The sequence below is a fragment of the Buteo buteo genome, chromosome 23, assembly GCF_964188355.1.
Source record: "Buteo buteo chromosome 23, bButBut1.hap1.1, whole genome shotgun sequence".
Classification (NCBI taxonomy): Eukaryota; Metazoa; Chordata; class Aves; order Accipitriformes; family Accipitridae; genus Buteo; species Buteo buteo.
The window spans coordinates 16,505,005-16,523,855 of record NC_134193.1 but is presented as its reverse complement, the minus strand read 5'-3'; the positions used below and the strand labels follow the sequence as shown (position 1 = coordinate 16,523,855).

The window sequence follows — 18,851 nt, the reverse complement described above, 5'->3', positions numbered from 1 at the left end:
TGGTGAAGGGGAAGGCGTTCCTCCTGCGTCAGCGCCCGCCCACCTCGCGGGAGCGCGTGGCCGCCGGGGGTGTGGGCGGGGGCGTGTTGGCAGGCGCCGGCGCGCGGGCCGCTGCCATTGGTCGGCGCGGAGCGTCACGTGGCGGCGGCGGCGTGTGGCGCGAAGGCGGAAGCGCTCCGTGTCGGTTCCTCGCGGCGGAAGCGCCGCCATTTGCCGGCGTCGGCGTGTGTGAGGAGTGGGCGGCGGGACGATGCCGGGGGCGCGGCGCTCCTTGGCCTCCCCGGTGGTGAGCGGCGTGCTCTGCCCCTGCGGCTCCCCGCGGGCCGCCGGTGCGGCTCCCGGCCCGGCGGCGGAGGGCGGCGGCGGCGGCGGCGGGAGCGCGGGCCCCTGCGGGCGGTCTCTGTGCGAGGCATCCGAGCAGGACCGGCGCCTCCGCGCCCTCTTCCAGAAGCTCGACGTGAACCGCGACGGCGCGCTCTGCATCCACGACCTGGCCGTGGGCCTGGGCCGCCTCGGGCTGCACCGCACCGAGCTGGACCTTCTGGTGAGCGGCGGCGGGGGCCGGTGGGGCGGACAGAGCCGGGCCGGGCTCCGGGCGTGCGTTCCTGGGGGGCGAGGGAGCGTCTGGCCGTCCCCCTCATCCCGCGCCCTGCCGGAGCCTGGCTCCGTGCCGCGGAGCTCGCCGGGCTCCGCCGTTCTCGGGAGCGGGACGTGGGCTCTGAAGACCCTTTAACCGTGCCTCGGCCGGGGCAGAAGACCCGCCAGGTCAGTGGTGCCAGCGGGCACCTGCTTGTCGCATGCCGGCCTTGCATCCAGTTATCTCCCTGATGCGTAGCCAGGAGGGGCCTGAGCGAGAACAGGCGTTTGTGTGATGGCAGGCACTGCTGCCCCGCTCTGCACCCGAGAGCACGCTTAAGCATTTCTGGGTACTTGCCTAAAAGCAACCCTGCTGAATGGAACGTCAAACCTGGAGGAATCAGCTTGCTTACTGCCTGTGGGCGTGTATGGTATTAACTGTGGAAATTTAAGGTTGAAAACTTACTGCTTGGACAGGAAGAACCATAAAGAAAATCCCCTTTCTTCAGGTCCGAGGGCTAGGAAGCTTGCATGCTTACTTACACTTGTAAAAGATTGTTTTGGAATGGATAGGTGCAGTCAGGTTGTCATGCAGTTTTCATTGCGTTATTGCATTTCCTCACATTAGTCTGTTTGGCACCATGTTGCTGCTCAAGTTTCTTGCCCAAGATGGCTTTTACATGCCAAACTCGCTGTCTATCTTAAGGGGTTTGAAATACCTTAAACTGTAGGAAGGCTGCTCTATCTGTATGGTTTGTGCATGGAGTATATAAAATGCACAGCGCACTGACTTTCTACTTCAGTATTGGGAGCTGTGCCCTTTTGTGGTCACACAGCTCTTTGTGCGATGCTGTACACTGATGATTGTAGGCTTCAAGGTTCAATGTGATGTTGCTCTATTTAACTGTAATTAGCATAATTTACATCTGTACGAATCAGAGTAATGGGCTGGTTCTCAGTGCACAGTTTGACCCTGCCTAGTCTCTTGTATTTTATATGTAAGACCATAAAAAAGCTGACTGTCTTGGGAGGACAGAAGATAGACATATGGGTGCAGTCAGGGATGTGCCATCTCAGAATGCCTCAATCCTGCAGGAAGGAAGAAGAGTTTAAGGAGAACTTCTGAGTCACTGAAAAGACATCCAATTCAAGTGACAGTTCTTAGTCTCTCCCTGTTCTGGGGAGTGGTGCCCCAATTTATTTGCGTGCTTTAATTGCATGTATCCATCCTTTCCAGAGTTTCTAGTTCCTTTCTAACTTTCAATTTCCAATAGCTTAACTTCTAACATTTATTTTTGGTTGGCATCTGCCTTGCTGCTGTAAAGTATGAGAATTCTTTGGCGGTGCGAGGATCTTGTGAGTGGTTTAGTTGTGCTGTTTCTAAAAATAATGTTAGTGCCATGGTGATTTTCTGCTGTGTGCGTTTCAGTAATGAAATCTGATTATGCCATATAAATCACCTGTGCATGCCCTGTGAAATGCTGACCTGCTGCCAACCGTGGATGCCGAATGCTTTTACCTCTGGCAAAAGTCTCTTATCCACCAGAACGTTCTGTGCTTATGCCTGCATGCTTATCTTGGTTTGCATTCTCTTTTCTTCCCGGGCACGCTACTCAATCCAGCCTGACATCCTCCAGGCTAGGAGGATGCACCATGAAACAAAATACGTTTTTACTTCCCAGCAGATAGCAAACTTACTCGCCATGCTGTGGGAGCAGCAGAGAGGAACCGTTCTGCAGGGACTGGAACTGCTCTGTCAGAGGGAAGCACTGTCTGGATGCTGCTTAACAATCCTGTCTTTCTGCTGAGGTCCTTGTCTGTCAGTATTGTTCCTCAGCCCTTCACTTCCTCTGCCTACTCTTCCGCTGCACAGGAAGCGGCTGGTTAGATGAATAGAGCTTGCAAAGCATTGTTAGTATTGCAAAGCATCTCCTTCAGCAGTGTAAAAAGTGTCCGTTAAGAACGAGGATGCAGAGTTCAAAACTCTAAAGTTCCAGTTAAACATGTGGGAACAGTCCTCAGAGAGCTGGCTAGAAAACTTCCGCATTGTGTAATTTTTAGGAAAACCACATAAACTTCCTGTTTCCCAGGCAGTTCTATTAATAAGTCGTTCTTTTTTCTGCCCCATCCTTAGCTAATAATGGCACCTTGACGCTCAGGGTAACTGGTGTGAAGTTACACTCGAGAAAAGTGCTTAAGCGTCAAGATGAAAACATTTTTGATGTATTGGACATGGTGTTTGGAGACCGATTTAGGCATAAATCACATGGATTGCTTGTGATTAGTAAATTACTTGGTGGCTCTGGCTTGTTTTATTTTTCCTTCCATTCAACAGTATGTTTGATATGGGAGTTACCTTCTAATGTTTGGCGGACAGATGGAGAAAATATTAGACTCGTAATGTGAGGTTATTGCCAATCTTAGCTGTGAGTTGCTAATTTCTTTACGTCAGTAGGCTAAAAGTCCTTGTGGTAACAGTAATAGTTTTGGGCTGCAACTTGAAAAGAAAATGAGCAGTATTTTGGCTCCTTCAATGCTTGAGAGTTCTTACTGAGATAAAATCCTTTGTAGCATTCTTGGAAAATTGCTGCCTTCTGTTTTAGAGGTGGCCTTCTACTGTGGGGGAGAGAAGGAATTGTACTTAGATGTCCTTTGAGGTGGAATTTGCTTATGTAAACGATGCATTTTTTTAACCCATGCTGTTATCTTTAAACCATTTGACAAATAGTGTGCCAGATCAGTGAGCCTTCTAAAGAAACACTTGTTTGCACTGGTTAGCATGAAGCAATTCACATACTTCACTTTGCTTGAGCAGTAAAGTGATAACCACGTGAAGGATTTTTTTAAAGGCTTTCTTGTTCTACTGTGTAAAGGGATAGTCTTTTACTGCTAAATTACAACTACCTCTAGAATAGTCAATCTCCTGTTACTAATACTTTCTGATTTCCCTTATGAAAATACTTGTATAGACTTAATGGAACTGGAAATATGCACTTAATGGATATATGGGTAATTGGAGGGGAACTATGTTTTCTACTTTGTTTCTGGAGATGTCGTATTGTTGAAAGGATGTGTAACAGTAGCATTTGTGTATTTGCTAATGTAACTGTTTTCCTACTGATCCCAATTAACTGCAGGGCTGGAATGCTCTTCTAAAACCTCATCTCTGCTGCTGAAGTTCCAGACAGTTTGAACTGGTGGAATTAATCCCAGCTGCCTAGAGACAGACTGAAGTGGTGAACTTTGTCTGCAACTACTGCTCTTGGTGGTGCTGATCATCTTCTGCTGGACTAATTCTCTCAGCTTTAAGAAACAGAGCAAACATAACCCTTGTCTCTTTTCAGTTACAAGTGTCCGATTGCCTCTGCTGTAATGATGATGGCCTCCTTGGCCCGGTGATACTTTCTTCTCCCAAGTTCATATACGTGGCTGCGTATTGCTCCCTCAGTATCAGCTTCCCCATGTGAAACTACATCAGCTCCCATTCTGCTGAAATCTTCAACATCTGCTTTCATCACTTCTTTCTTAGCCTGGTATCTCCTCTTTGATCTCCAAGTTGTTGCTGTCCAAACTCCCACACAAGTTCTGTTGTTCACTTTTCACGTACTGAAGAAGTATAACTGCAGTGCTGCAGCTGGACTCTGCAGTGTTCTGTTTGCTTCAGACTTCTCCTCTGAAAAGCTTTGCTTTTTAAGTATGTCTCTGGACTCTTCCAGCTGTCAGAGAATGCTGTATCTGTGCTGTTCTGGGATAGTTGGTCAGTTAGCTCTTTCGCAAGTGACTCCGTGGATGGATTGAGAAACTCTTTCTATTGTAGCAGTTGCAATCATAAAAAAAGTTTAATCTTATTTCTGATCAATACTTTATCTTCTGTCGTGACGTCTTTTAATTCTCCCCTTCAGACTCTTTATTTCTGTAACTATTTTACTCTCCAAGACTTTGGAATACTCTGTATTATACCTTGCATAATGTACTAAAATTTTCAGCAACTCTAAGGGGCAGAGGAAGCAGGGAATCCTTTCTGTGTGATGCTTTCACCTGTTCTCCATTCACAGTCATCTGGAAAAGGAGGACCTGAGTTTTTATTGTGTTACAGAAGTCTGTTTATGATAAAAAGAGCAAAATTCTAATACTGTTCTGTAACCTAGACTGGAATATATCTCCAAACCTATATACATTTAGATACAACATTTTCATGGTTTGTGTGTCTTGAATCCTGCTGGGGCAGTTGTGGAGCTTTCAGCCAGGCCTTCATAATTCATCATGAAGGGTTGAGCAACACAAGGTTGTATCAAACAAATGAAGCAGTGTTACAGTTTGAAATTCCCGTTAATACCGTCCTTCTGCTGAGAGGTATTTGCCAACAGCTTCTCAGCCACCCATCTCCTGACTAATCCTAAAGGACAAATGTGGATACCCTGAACCAGTTTAACACAAGGTGAAACTGCTTTCAATAACATAATAAATAACTTCATGCATTTATGTATAATGTGCATTAAAACAGCAAGCAAAAAAGATCATATTTGCTAGGTATGTAGGGAGTGGAGGCCCATTCTTGCTCTTTGTAAATTATGAAATGTGTGGTTTGATGAAGGCCCTGTTCTCATGCACTTGGGAAAACTGGTGCAAGAGCAGAACTGTAGGTCAATGATTTAGTTGTAGATAAAGCCTTTATATCTGTGGTAAGTGGATGAGTTGGTGTGAATTCTGAGTTCTGTTACCTTGTGTGATTCAGGCATGCCAAAGACGCAAATGAACTCTTTGTAATCAATCAGATGAGTTCTTGACAGCTGCTGCAAAGACTTTGAGAAGAAATACGGGGACTGGCTTTGGCACAAGGCAACTTCGCAGCGCAGTGTCGGTTATTAATAGACTTGGCCAGCAGCCTCCTAAAGCCAGAGCTTTGCTGGACTGGAGGGTGCGCTGTGACAATGAAGGTCAGGGGAGGCTGGCATGCTGGCTGCCTGTTTGTCACTCTGCCTGAACCCGGAGGTCTTACGAGGAGGGCAGGAGGAGAAGGATGCTGCAGACCAGGGAATCTCGCACTGTAATGGGGAAAGTCTTTACTCAAACTTGGCCTCTGGTCATCAGACCTGCCTTAGTGTGATTAATGTATTAAACTGGTGGTGCATGTCCACTCAGTGTTAAAAGGAGTAGACTGGAAGCGAGTTTTTAGATGCAAATACATACAAGAGAGACTTGCTCTTGCATAAGTTTACCTTGCATATAAACAAACAATTGTGATTAGGCAAGTGTTGCTTTATGTTTGTGTATGTACAGGACCAGGTATGTAACTCCTGAGAGATGCAATCTTGGGATTTTCTTCCAGGATAGTTTTTTGTCCTACCTTGCAGCAAACTGGAGAAGCCTGGTGGTTCTCAGGTTTATTTAGCAGAGACCTTGGTCCTGTTTGCAGAGTGATAGTGAATGAAGGATACTGGCTGACCTTTGTGAGATGTAGATGCAACTTTGACTTGAGCCTATCAATTTTAAATGTTGATGTTCTGTGAGAGCCCTCTCTTGCAGAAGGGCATCCTGCACATCACTGACATTGCCTTGCAGTGTTATGTTTTCAGCAGGATGGGACGTATTCTGAAGTCTGTAGTGAAGTGAATGGTTGTAGGATCCCCAGAGCCTGAGTGAATCGAAACAATGAAACTGATTCAAAGCAACTGATTGTGCCTGTGTAGAATATGCAGCAGGGTTTTGGTCTTTCAGTACGTGTTCTGTGGGGCATTATTTAGTGACCAGGGCTAGATGCCTTGGTAAGTAGTGGAAAATGTCAGAAAATGTCTCCTTATCCTCATCTGCATTGGATTATTAGTCAGATTACTGAGATAAGGGAAGGTAAAAAACCCCCAGGACTTCAGTATACTTATTGTTTCTTTAATATTTTTTTAAAAAAGAAACAAAACCAGTGATGAATCTGGGTGAATATTGAGCAGAACCCTTAGATGTTTGACAAGTGTTAATAAAAGGACATCAAAGCCATAATAATGACTTGGTCTCCTGTTTAAGAGCCCTACAGAATGGTGATGCTGCAGTTCTGTGCTCTCTGTTGCATATATTATGATATGATGCTGGGAGGAGAAGGCGGAGGGATTTTTTTTTTTCTTTCAGACCTACTTGTAACAAATGGTAAATGAGTCTTTGTTCTTGCTCATGTCCTATCGCTATATTTGTCCCTCTGAATGTGGGACATGAGCACACTTTAATGATGCCCCAGACTTTGTCTCAAGTGGAGAAGCATAGCTGTGATAACTAGCGTCAATGTGGAAAGGCAACAGAGACGTCTTAGTTTTTCTAAGTTATGTGCAGCAAGCTGCAGGGGAGTTTCTGGCAGTTAAAGTGGCTTACAGTGGAAAATTCTGCTGTAAGAGAAATTGTTGAAATTTTTAGATCATGAGTTGCTTGGAAAGGCAAAGCTGTTTGGTATGTGAACCTACATCGTTTAGCCTAAGAACAGGGGCTGTGCGAGAGGAAGCCTGGGCCTGGGCTGCCGGAGGGCCATCGTTTCTCACTAGCAATTTTCCCAGTGTTTAGGGTATGTGGCATGTGCCTGGTTAACTTTCTAGTGCAGCAAGCAGTTGACTTTCTAATTTCTGAGTACTAAGGATGCCTTTCTCTTGGTCAATCTGTGGTTCTTCATGTCATACTATACGACCTCAGTGGAACTCGCTGTTCCTGGGCAGTGACTACGTCTTTCCCCCTCCCTGGCCAGCTCTCTCTGTATCTCTGTATTTGGTGCTGGCCCCTAGTTGCCTTAATATATCAACTAGAATAGCTAATCACTTGTGCCAGGGTTCCTATAACAGGTGAGCGGGGTTTCTTTTTAGTGTTCACTGAACTATGCTGTGTCACCTTAATATATTAATGTAATTGAATGTCACTAGACAGTTTAATTATTTAAGCAGCAGTGGCCAAGGTGTTTAGATTTTATGGTGTGGTGCAAGAAACACTGTGCAGGGTTAACTTTGGCTTTCTAAAAATCGGGAAGTACTTACCTTTGAAAAGATAAGGGGTAATTGAAAGAGTCATGGTGGCCCATCCCAGCTCTGTGGGGCTGGATGCTATCTCTGGGTGGCACACGTAGGCTGGGGTGCTTCCAGGAGAGCTCCCAAAGGAGATGAGTCACTGCTGATTCCTGCGGGGTCACCTAAGGAACTGGAGACGATGACCGACCGCAGTGGCAGCTCTTCCTGTGCCGGAGGAGGAGAAGGGTCATTGCTCTGAGCGGAGCTCTGTTCCCTCTGCCCTCCTGTCTTTTCACCCTCCCTCCCACATTTTTCACGTGTTAGCTAGTTGTCTGGTGATGAGGCTCAGATTCTTGCTGGAAAATGCTGCGCATTTCCTCAAAAGTCTTCTAGAAGCCATCTTAAAGCAAATGGTCTGAGTCTGAATTTCTGCCTGGTACTACCTACCAGGCTGGAAAGAGCAAGTGCCTGTTTGAAAATTGGAGTTTCAGACTTAGCAGATACTAAGATGTGGCCTGCACAATGTAGCTGAAGAGGACAGAAGATACCTTGGGTTTCTGGCTTAAAAGAGAACGTCCCTCTGACAGCTTGCAGTGCTGAGGAAAATACTGTTTTAATTAAGCAAAACACATCACTCTTTTGCTCTCTCCTTTCTCCTTTGTCTCTGTTTGGATAGATTACATGACTTTATTGTCAACTTCTCCTCTGGCTATCTAATGACATTTTGGTGGTATAGGACTCTGAGGCCAGCTGCCACAGGCGTCTTCTGTCCCCAGTGACTGGTGTGCTGGCCGAGAGCCAGCTTTCAGATCAGTCAGTCCTGGTGCTTTTCTGCCTTCAAAATCCTGGGCTTGGATCATGGAAACAGCTAGAATTGGAGGGTTGACTGTCTCCTAATGAAGCCTAGGTTGGGAAAGCTGTTTTGGTATGGCCTAGGTGTTCGTTCATGATTTCTAGAAAAAGTGAATTTTTGTTCCTAGTCTATTCCTTTGTGCCACCATTCAGGCTGGACTCACAGTATTTATTGCATCTTTTCTTATGTGTGAGTGATTGGTTTTGTGGTGGTGGTGTTAGGGTAATATTTCCCTACAAATTCCCTGTAGGAGAGCGGTTGTCTTGCCTCTAGCTATAATCATCTTGCTGTTACTAGGTTTATTATTCTGACCTAATAAAATTCCCCACTTGGTAAAAGAAATGCTTTTTTTTCTAAATATGATTAGAAAAGTCTGTCTGTTCTCAAGGAGCTGTGTGGATTAGTGCGGTCGCAGAATTCCTCTGAGGTTTCCTTCAGTGAGGACAAAGGCCAAGGAAGCATTGCTGAGTTTCTGCTTTAACTGCACCCCAGTCTTGTAAGTTCTTACACAATTTATTATTTTACTATGGAATCTCTGCATGAACAAAGGAGGATGGGGTCCCTGCCATGCACACACCACTAAAGCTAATAACTATGCAGAGAAAGTGTAAGCAACAGTGTCAGGTAACATCAGCTGGTTTAATGGGTCCTTGTGAGTAGCAGCCCAGCATGAAGTGACCACTGAGGATAAATCTAAAGCCGCGCTCGGGTGCTTTGCCTTCTGTATTGTGGCTTGTAGCTCTGTGAGCAGTAAGGCCAGTCTGCTTGCTGCTGTAGCAGGCAGCTCTAATGCCCTTTCCACAGGCAGTCACGCTTTTTTGGACCCCATCCATGAGTAGCCTCAACGGGTTACCCCAGCAGAAAGCTCTGTAATTTTTGGCTGGGTTAATGAGGTTGTTGGAGGAGCACAAGAGCAAGGTAAGTGCAGAGCTGATGTGGATGTGTGAGACGACCTATTTTAGTGGCAGTAAGCTTCAGATCAGTTCACTGCTTCTTGTGAAATGACAGCCTTAGGCTAGTAGAAGCTGATTTTGAAGAAACATGCCCAGTTCAGAAAATCTGCTTTGTTCTTCCATTGGCTTGAGAGCATTAGAAACTTTCAAATGTCATCTTAAAGGATCTGATTCACTGCATTTTAGAAAGTAGTTTAACTTCTATGCTTGTAGTTGTGATGACTGGCAGCAGCTCAAGGTAATGGAGGCATGACAAAAATTCCTCACTCTTTTCTGCCTGTGCCTGAGCCTGGGCTTCTGATTGACATCGCAACTAGAACTGGACTGTGCCATTCATCAGAGAGGGACAGGGCTTTCCCTGCACCATCACCTCAGTGTTACCACCTCTGAATTTTGTAAATTTTTTCTGTTTTGTTATTTTTTTGTATATGTCAAGCTTTAAGGTAAAAAACTTTCTTGCATACTGTATGTAGACCTTGTGATTAAACAGCATTTGTTTTTTATTACGTAATTCTGAAGTGTATTTGCAGAAGAATTCCTTTTTTAATGTGATGTCTTCTATGTACTTGTCTCACTTTTTCCATTACTCATGTTGGTTAAAGGAATTCAACATTAGCAAGGTCCCAAGTGTGATGTTTAGTGTTCTTCCTCTCAAATTTACTTGCCAATCAGCTACTTAAAGCTTGCTGTCCTTCTAGGTTTTTGATTGTATTTTCATATCTAACATCTGTAAAACAAAAGTTTCCTTCAGTCTGTCACTCTCAAAAGTTAAAAGCTGAAAATGGAAGTCCTCTGCTCACTGTGGATCTTGCTGTGCTACTGTGGGTAGGGAGCCTTGGGTGATGGAAGCTGTAGTCTGTACTTATTTATCCTGCGTGTTAAAAACCCCAAACTGTTTTCTTATGGAAAAGTCATGCTACTTTGGAAAGCGAGGCACGCAGTGCCCTCTGTCTGTAGATGCAAAAGGCAGGCAAGAATCTAGGGCTACAAAGTAAGTTGTTGGTACTTGAAAATGGAAAATGAGCCCTTATGGTCTCCAGTGTGCTGTTGTGCCTGCCAGATGTGGGCTTCTCTGTTCCACCAAGGTGGGTTGACTTTTCTGGTGGTGCCCCGGTCGGGAGGCTGATAGCCCCAGCCTTACAGCCGGGGCTATGAGCCATTGTTGCTGTGGCAGCAGAGGGAAACATGGCATCTCTTGTAGAAACTTGAGGAACGTCATGTGTTCTGTTCTTACATATTAGTCCTGCTCTGGCTGTACGGTTAAAGGCTCCTTCAGCAGAACTCAGCCTGTTTGACTAATCAGCAATAGTTTAGCCACCGTGCATTAGATCTTGCATAGATGAATAGCTGTAAACGCTGCGCAAGTATGTTGCGGGGTTGTGCTGAAAGCCAAATGGCAGAAGCACAATGCAGCACCAAAGAGCTATTGTAATGACGGATGAGACTATAATAGACCAGGGAGAGAGGGTGCAGCTAGAGGTTAATTCAGCCATGGCCGGGAAAAGCCGGCCTCTCTCCGGAGAACCATCTGCTGCTCTAACAAAGAGCTGCAGCCGAAGCTGCGGAGCCCCAGAAGCAGGCACATACACGCCTTGGATGATCCGGTGCTGCCCAGTTGTCTCGGGGCTGTGGCTTTGGCCGCCTTGCTGCCCTCCTTGCCCGTACCTGCCCGATGGAGCTGGCAGGCGCGCTCCTCTGCGGGGTGTCTCCTGCGTGGAGGGCGCGTTCCCGGCCGGCTGCGCGCGCTGCCTTGCTCCGGAGCCACCGCAGTGTTGGGAGCGAGGATTGGCTGGGCACTGCTGCAGTGGGGACGCAGCCTGGGTGTTCAGCCTCGCTGCTCGTCTGATGTACCGTTGGGATGAGCCGGGACGCGCGGGTTAATTGGCAGCTCTGAGAAGCTTCTCTCGGAGAGTTCATCTTTAGCTTTCCTCTTAAGTGCAGCGTCTTGGCTTCTCTGTACAAGCAGTCTCCAAGCGTCTCTGCTTCTCCATGCCAGGGGTCTTGTGCTTTGTCTGTTGCCATCAGATTTCTGAGGCTCTGGTACAATGAGCTGCTTGTCAGGCCAGGCACGACTGCAGTAGCAGCAATTTCAAAAGGCAGGAAGCGTCCGCAGGAGCGGTCTGTAAAGAATCTGAGCCCGTGGAGTCGCTGGGTTGAACCTCCCGCTGGCTGCCGTGCCGATTCCCATCTTGGGGGTGCTTGGTAGTGCAGTCACATCATCCTTGGCAGCGGGCAGCTCCTGAGTGCGCAGGGTTTCCCTGCCTGCGATGCTCGCTGGAGCAGCAATGCTGCAGACCCTTTGGCATTTTCTGTCTAGCTTCATTCCCAGGGCCATATGCCAAGGTCCTGCAGATGGAAAAGAGGATGAGGCCAGAAACACCACCCCACTTCCAGGCCCCGGGGAGAAAGGGCCAAAGATGTTGGGGAAGCCACAGGACAGAGGGACTGATCCCACTGAAAGGAGACCAACTATCCTACTGGTGGTTGGACCCGCAGAGCATTTTCCAAAGGTAACGGGATATCCAGGGGCCTGAGGAGGGGTTGGCGCACATGACAGCAGAGTGTGTGGTCTGCCGGGAGTAGGGGTGTTGCCGGTGGAGCGTGTGAGTAGCTGGGGGTGTGTGTATGTGTATTTGGGGAGGGGGGAGAGGAACAGGAAAAGGAAGCAGGGTCCAACATGTGTGCTTGCTAGAAGGGAAATGTGGGGGACCAGGGGAATGACTGTGAAGAGGGGAGGTGATCTAACCTTTCAGACATGGTGTTCAAAGGGGGGAAAAAAAATGCTTCTGGGGGACAAGGGGGAGTACAGGGGTCTCGAAGGTTCCTGGGCTACTTGTAAGAAGCATGACTGAGAGGGGAGAGAATGATGGTGCAGGTTAGTGGTGAGTCCCACCCCTGCACTGGAGATCAGCAGAAGATCAAATAGGTCCTAAAATGTTCCGAAGTCAGTCTTGGGTAATTTGGCAAGCCTCTGGAAAAACTAGCATGTTTTGAGCAAATGAGTAACTGGCTGTATTATCTGAATGGCACAGACCGGAAGAGAGTAAAGCCTGTCCCTGGGGAGCGGGTGGCATAAGGGAGAGACTAAAATCTGCGTGGGGATGGGAACTTCCCAGGGATGGGAGAGCGGGGAGTGGTGGGTGCGCACAATTGGCGGAGAATAAATGGTGAAGCTTTGTCTGGGGGGGCGGTGAACAAAAGCTGCTTAGTTTAGTGCCTGGGTTTCTAGCACAGTGCTGGCTGACTGCAGTTCTGGTTTATTTTTGATGGGGAGGGAATGCTGTCTGTCTCTCCTGAGGATGGTGCAGTCAGCTCTGACTACCTGTGGTTTAAAACCAAGGGCATGACCTGGGATTAGGGGAGAAGGAGTCGGGCATAACCCCTGCAAGTGGTGGGAGCTTGGGATGATACTAAAGGTCTGCAGCAGGGGTAGGGGTGCGTGACTTGCAGGATCCAGCTTATTTGACAGGGAATTGGGCATGGTTGTTGCTGTAAGCTTTCTCTCTAAAATGGGGGACGAACAGGTTTAAGTTGTAGAGGGGATTAATATCTGTTTTGTTGCTGTTTTGAATGGAAACAGGCAGGGTGGCATTCTGCATTCTGGGGAGCAGAAGCCACTCCCTGCTTGAATCAGACTGAAAGATCTGCAGGGACTTTTGCCTCCATTCCTATCGTTAGCAGTTAGCACTGTACATCCTCTTCAAAAAGAGGAGTGTGCACATTTTGAGAAGAGGAGGACTTTTGTGCAGAGGTTGAAGAAGGACAGAGGCTCAGAACTGAAGGAGGCTGTGATGAAAACCTTGAAAGTGTAGGGCTGAAAATATCTGGTGTCTTCCAGGGAACAATGGTCCCTCAGTCAGGGGGAGTCCATCTGTTCACACCTGCAAATGAAGCTTTCTGAAAGTTAATACCAATCTCCTCTTTCCTGTGTGACCCTGGGAAGTTTTGCTGCATAGGAACCCTAAAATTGGCTAGTGGAGAAATAGGTAGATGATAAGGATGTGGTAAAATGGAGTTATTGCAGCCTAGGAAGTAACTGCCCATCTGCTTGGAGGTTGTGACTGTGTAATTTTAGCCTGCCCTGATTGTAAAGTAAAACACAGTGTAAAGCTCTTCTGTTGAGGATTATGCAGATATGTTTTACCTTGCGATTCAGGCCAGCTAATACTGCATCCAGCCATCGTGGCTCAGTTGATGGACAGTAACTTGTTAAGCTGCAATGACTTGTTTGTGCTTGATCAGATATCTGTGTTCTAATTACCTGTCTGAAGGAGAAGTGTTGCAAAAAGTCTCATACAGCCTTAGGGATAGATTATAAACCACTGTGAGCAAACAGTATTATTTGGTGTTTAAAGAAAATGTGGGGGACACATTGCTTTTGTTCTCTGCCACTGATTGTCTGTGACCTTGGGAGAAGTTTCTTGACTGGTATGCCACTTTGTTTTGTAAAAATACCTGTAACTACCTATCTGCTAAAAAACCCCCACAAAGTATCATGCCTGATACTGGGGTTACTGTAAGGAATTGACATGTATCGATAAACTTGAGTGGAGGTGCTTCCTAACCCTGGCTCTTTGATCTTCACATTGTCATTGGCATGTTTCTGCTCAGATCTTGCTTGAAGGTAAAGATTTCAACATGAGGCTGTTTCTGCAAATGTGGGAGAAAATACTGATTGCAAATGTGATGAGTTGGCCCCTGGGTTTGTGTGTACACAGAAGAGAGGTATGATCTGCCCCTGATGTCACCATCTGGACTTGTAACTTTGGATCTGTGTGTTGTCAGTGGAACAGGTCACCTTTCCTGGTTACCTTTATGTCAAATACCATGTAGTGCTGTCTGCCTTCCCTGGTCTCTATCCTTCCCCTTGCACAGTCTTGGCTGGCTGCAGCTCTTTACTCTTCTGGGGTCTCTTAAATGATTAACTCCCCTCCTTCATACACTTTATTTTCTTTGTTTGTGCTTTGTGAGGACTTTCTGTACGGTACAATTAATTATAAGCTAGTTTCCAGAAATTAAAAAATACCAAGTCAGCAGAACCTAGTGAAAACTTAGAGCAATAGCGGTTCTCTCTCTGGCCCATGGTGTACTCGCCCAGAAAGCTGTTTTGCCTGTGAAAGAGGATGTTAGTTACGTGGCTGTGACGCTCACTGGCACTTGATATTTTTAGGGACTTTTTTTTTTTTTAGCAAAGTAAATTAAAAATTAAACAATGTACTTTCCTGCTCCTTGTATGGCTGCATCCTCCCATCCTTTGGGAGGTACCTTCTGGAGCTGATGTAGTAAACTGGTGATGAAGCAGGTGCCTAGAAGAGTACAAATGACTTGGAAAGATGAGTGTTGGAATGGCAGGGTATTGAAACTGGTAACTCGTGCAGCATTTAAATAAGCACCAAATCCTATAAATAAAATGAAAATGAGTTTGCAGCTTCCTTGATGGCAAGAAAAGTGAGCCTTCTGTAGAGTGAAGACTGACCCATCTAGTGCTCCCTTTAGCAGAGGAGGGTATTAGCTAGGCTGGCTTCACATTGACAGAAATGTGTAGGTCCTGCTCTGGCTTCATTGGCAAATTGGTGGATGGAAGAAGTATCAGGGAGGACTGACTTGAAAGGACTGACTTTATTTGGAGCTCTGTGCCCTGTTCTCAGTTTGATCAGGAATAGATAGTGCTAATGAGGGATGTAGTGTCCGTAGCTTGCGTCTGAAGCCCTGGGGTGGGTGTGCTGCTGTCTGCAGTGGCAGGGGCTGTGTATGCTGAGACTTGGGTGGTGACCACATAACTAGTTGTGTTCCAGCAGCCCTGATCCCTGCAGCTTTGGTGAGCTATTTTGCTTTAGAGTACTTCCAAGTTTACCAGGATTTTTTTTAGGGGAAATCTAAAAAATTATTAATGCTTGTTTAAGTTCCCTTTGTCATTATAACCGGAACTGCTATAAACTTCATTCGTAATATGTCTCTCCTTAGGTTGCTGTCCTGTAATTAATACCCTGCTTAAAATCAGCTTTCTGAACCTCATTACCTTTCTCCTTTCCTCTGACGTAGGTAGTAGGGCTTTTTTTCCTAAAATGTGCAAATGTTGCCTTTTGTCTTTAGCTGCCAACTCTAGGCAGAGTTTATTAGGAAAATCTGCATCATGTTGGCATAGCAACTGAGCTGCCAAGCAGCTATAATAGTGATGCTTGGCAGCTCGTGGGAAGGACTATGGAGGATCTTAGGGCTTGGTGGGGCAAATCTGAGTTACATTTGTTCACTTAGTACCTGGAGCTGGGGGGGAGCTGCTCACCTTGGTCAGGCCACTGAAGGCATTTGCTTTTGGCTAGTGGTGTGTGGCATTAGGGTGCTGCTTGCAGTGAGACTCGACGCAGTAGGAAGGCTGGGGTGTACTGTTGGCATGCATGTAGCGAGCTGCTGCAGCTGATCTTTAAGAGGATCTGGAGTCCCTGAGAAGATCCTGTTTTCGTGCAGAGAGACGTCAGCAGGGAGTAGGTTAAGCCTGGTTAGGTAACTGGCAGGGGTGCCATGGTAGGTGAGGTGCCTGGAGGAGGGCACAGGAAACCGCTGTAGGTCACGATTCTCAAGGGTGCTGAATTGCTGCAAGTTGTAATCTATTAAGCTTTTAAAAAAAAAAAAAAAAATCCTTGAAATAAAGCCCCAGATTAAATATTCCCAATTTGTGTGACTGACATGCAACTCCACAAACAGCTTGTTAGAGACCTTGGCTTTTCTTTAAATCTAAAGAACAAAATACCACAGTAAAGATGTAAAGGCCCCTTGTGCATTAGGATCTGAGGAGGGGAGTGCTTTTTGGACTTTGCACTGGCCAGCCAGTCTGTTTAAACAGAGCAAACACAAGAAAATGTTGCTGTGTCCGCAGTGGTGGGGAAAGCTGTTAGCTGGACTGGCTTAAACCAGTTTAGCAAATGTGCTGTGTTGCTTCAAGTGCAGGCAGGTTTGTAGTGTTTTGGTTATTGGCTACGGCTTTTTGCATCTTGTATGATAGCTTCTCTTTGATGAATATCAAGACTATAACTTTATTTTAAAATTCATGCTAGCAATTAGTAATTCTGTACTGAGCAGCAACCTGCTGCTATTGTTTGGTGCTCTCACTGTAGTGCTAGGTGCTATCCCATACATCAAACTTCACTAAATGCTCAGAAGCCTGTAATTATATGCGCATTAAATGATGCGTGTGCCACACTCCCTCTTCAGCCTGGCGGCTTGCTCCTGATGAAAGCTCAAGAACTCGCTTACAAAGTGATTAAATTGTAAATGGTAGAAACTGGAAAATGTTGTTCTGCCCGGGCCACTTCTCATTATAGGGCATATCCGACTGCAATGTTTAATTGTAGTTGGAAGAGGAGGAAAAACTATTCAGCTGGCGTAACTGCTGTGTGGATGCTTAGCTAGGAGGCTTTGAAGCAGCTGGGTCTGTTTGGAAGCCTACTCTTGATTTTGGTGGTTTTCTGGGTATTAGGCACAATAGCAAACCTTCGCCATAGGCTTTATTGCTGCCTGTATTAGTAACTGGAGTGCTGCAGAGGAGAGAGGTCTTGGTATGCAGGGGTTGCCTGCTCCTAGCTGGCACAAGTGTTTTTGGGAGAACTTGCAACCAAAGCCAATCAACTCTGGCATAGCACAGTAACCTTATAGAAGTGGAATTTCAAGGCTTTTGCTTAAGCTGGATTTCCCCAACATGTATGGAAGCAGTAAGTGGTTGGCATCCTGCTGTTACTGTGTTTTAGAGGAAGAATTTTTGGGAAGAGGAAGACAGTGAGAGTCCTCCTGTGTTGTATGGTGGGAAAGGTTATGAGCAAGACTGGTCCCTACTGTGCTGCACATGTAAATTCTGGGAGGGGTGAGAACAGGATCAGAAAGGACCCATCCGACATAAGGAACAGCAAGTGAGCGTCTCGGATGTTGGCCAAAGCCTGTTGGGTTAAAAGGCATGGCCAGTAAGAGTTAAGTTGCGGTGAGCGTGATGAAAGGTCTCTGGGCTTAATGGGAGCCTGGCTGTTGAGCAATGTGAGGCAGCTCACATGCCTCCTCCAGATCCAGTGTCTGGCTGGCAGCTGGGTGGGACTGTACAGCCACGGCCTCCCTTTTAAGTAGAAGGGCAGGGCTTGTACAGCCAATCCCACCGGAGCCCGGTGCGCTCATAACCGTGTGTCATGAGACTTGCTGGCATTTCCTTTCCACTACGCACTGAAATTAGCTCAGGGGAATCATTCAGTTTTACTTCCCTTCCCGGTCGGTCTGAGAAGGGCAGCTGAGTCTCCGGCTCAGAAAGATGCTCTGCCTCTGTCTGTATGTGCCAGTGTTCGGGGAGTCGCAGACGGAGTTTGAATACTTTGAGTCGAAAGGGCTGCCGGCTGAACTCAAATCGATCTTCCGACTCAGCCTCTTCATTCCTTCCCAGGAGTTCTCCACCTACCGCCAGTGGAAGCAGGTATGGCCCCGAGGGAGGAATGGGAGGGAGTGAGCTGTGGAGGGGTGGTCTCCAACACCCCGAGGGGCTGGTTGGAGGGGGAGAAGTTCATGATGGCTCTGTTGTAAGAGCTGGGCACAGCATGGACACATTTCTCTTGTGCCTTGGCAGGGATTGCCGAAACAGCACGGAGTGGACTTTTTTTTCTTTTTGATTCTTTTGGCTTGAATCTAATGAGATCTCAGTGCCTCCAAGACTGTTTAAACCAGTCAATTTGATGCAAGTTAAGTAGAAAAAGGGGTTTTCCAAACTACGGATTCTTCTGTTTTAACTGGTCTGCTCAAATACGACGTTTCACATCCTCTTCCTTTTCCTTCTTACACCCTTGCGCCTGCCCCCCTTCTGACAGGAGGTGTGTAATCTAATGTCAGCTCAAGCTGATGCAGGTCTCATGCTGGTGAAGGTGAGCAGGTTTGTGCTATAAGCCGGAGACCGCCTTAGCAGCAGTGGGTGGACTGAGCTGGGGGAGGTTGTGCAAGAGCATTTTCCTTGGCTGGAGAAGGGAGATGCACTAAATCAACAGAGCGTTCCGTCTGACTGTATCACAGCCCTTGCTATCAGCTTGCTGCTACTGGTGTGATTTTCGTGACCAGGCTGTCAGAAGCCCAGACAGCTGATTATTGAATAGCAAAGCTGGGTAGACTTTTTATACCTTTGTGCAGACACACAAATGGGGGATGTAGCAGGCTGTAAGATGTGTGGAGTCCCAAAGCATGCTGCAGGGGCTGCCTGTTATGCAGGTGACCATAGAAACGTCTTCAGCCAGCATAGCTGTTAATGACTGGTTCTGTCTATGGAGATTACTACATATTTACTGTTAAAGGTGAAGAGCTGCAGGCAGATATTTGTTCATTATCTCTGGAGAAGATGCTGGGAGCTTGGCTTTCTCACGCTTCACATGTGTTGCAGGTTACTGTTTGACAGGCTTGCAGCGTTTTTGCTTTGTGATCATGGAGGAAGAAGGCTAGCAGAGCAAGGCAGCTTTTATTACCTGTGGTCTCTGATTGCTC

The 18,851-nt window shown here is 46.8% G+C and overlaps 2 protein-coding genes across 4 annotated transcripts in view; one reads left to right on the top strand and one right to left on the bottom strand.

The window, feature by feature from the left end:
• Nucleotides 1-191: 191 nt before the first annotated feature.
• The window catches only part of SLC25A25 (solute carrier family 25 member 25), a 27,450-nt gene continuing 8,790 nt past the window's right edge, over nt 192-18,851 (top strand). The window contains exon 1 of one of the 3 annotated variants that reach the window (XM_075056059.1): nt 192-544. In XM_075056059.1, coding sequence (XP_074912160.1) covers nt 251-544 — 294 coding nt within the window. In that variant the 5' untranslated portion in view covers nt 192-250. Of the gene's footprint in view, nt 545-11,618; nt 11,867-17,466; nt 17,803-18,851 lie in introns of those variants that run through there. The other 2 variants (XM_075056062.1, XM_075056060.1) reach the window with 2 other exon arrangements.
• LOC142044050 (alpha-1-acid glycoprotein-like) overlaps nt 15,688-18,851 on the bottom strand; it is a 19,699-nt gene continuing 16,535 nt past the window's right edge. Inside the window, exon 6 of the mRNA XM_075056064.1 lies at nt 15,688-15,969. Coding sequence (XP_074912165.1) covers nt 15,931-15,969 — 39 coding nt within the window. The 3' untranslated portion in view covers nt 15,688-15,930. The remainder of the gene's footprint in view (nt 15,970-18,851) is intronic.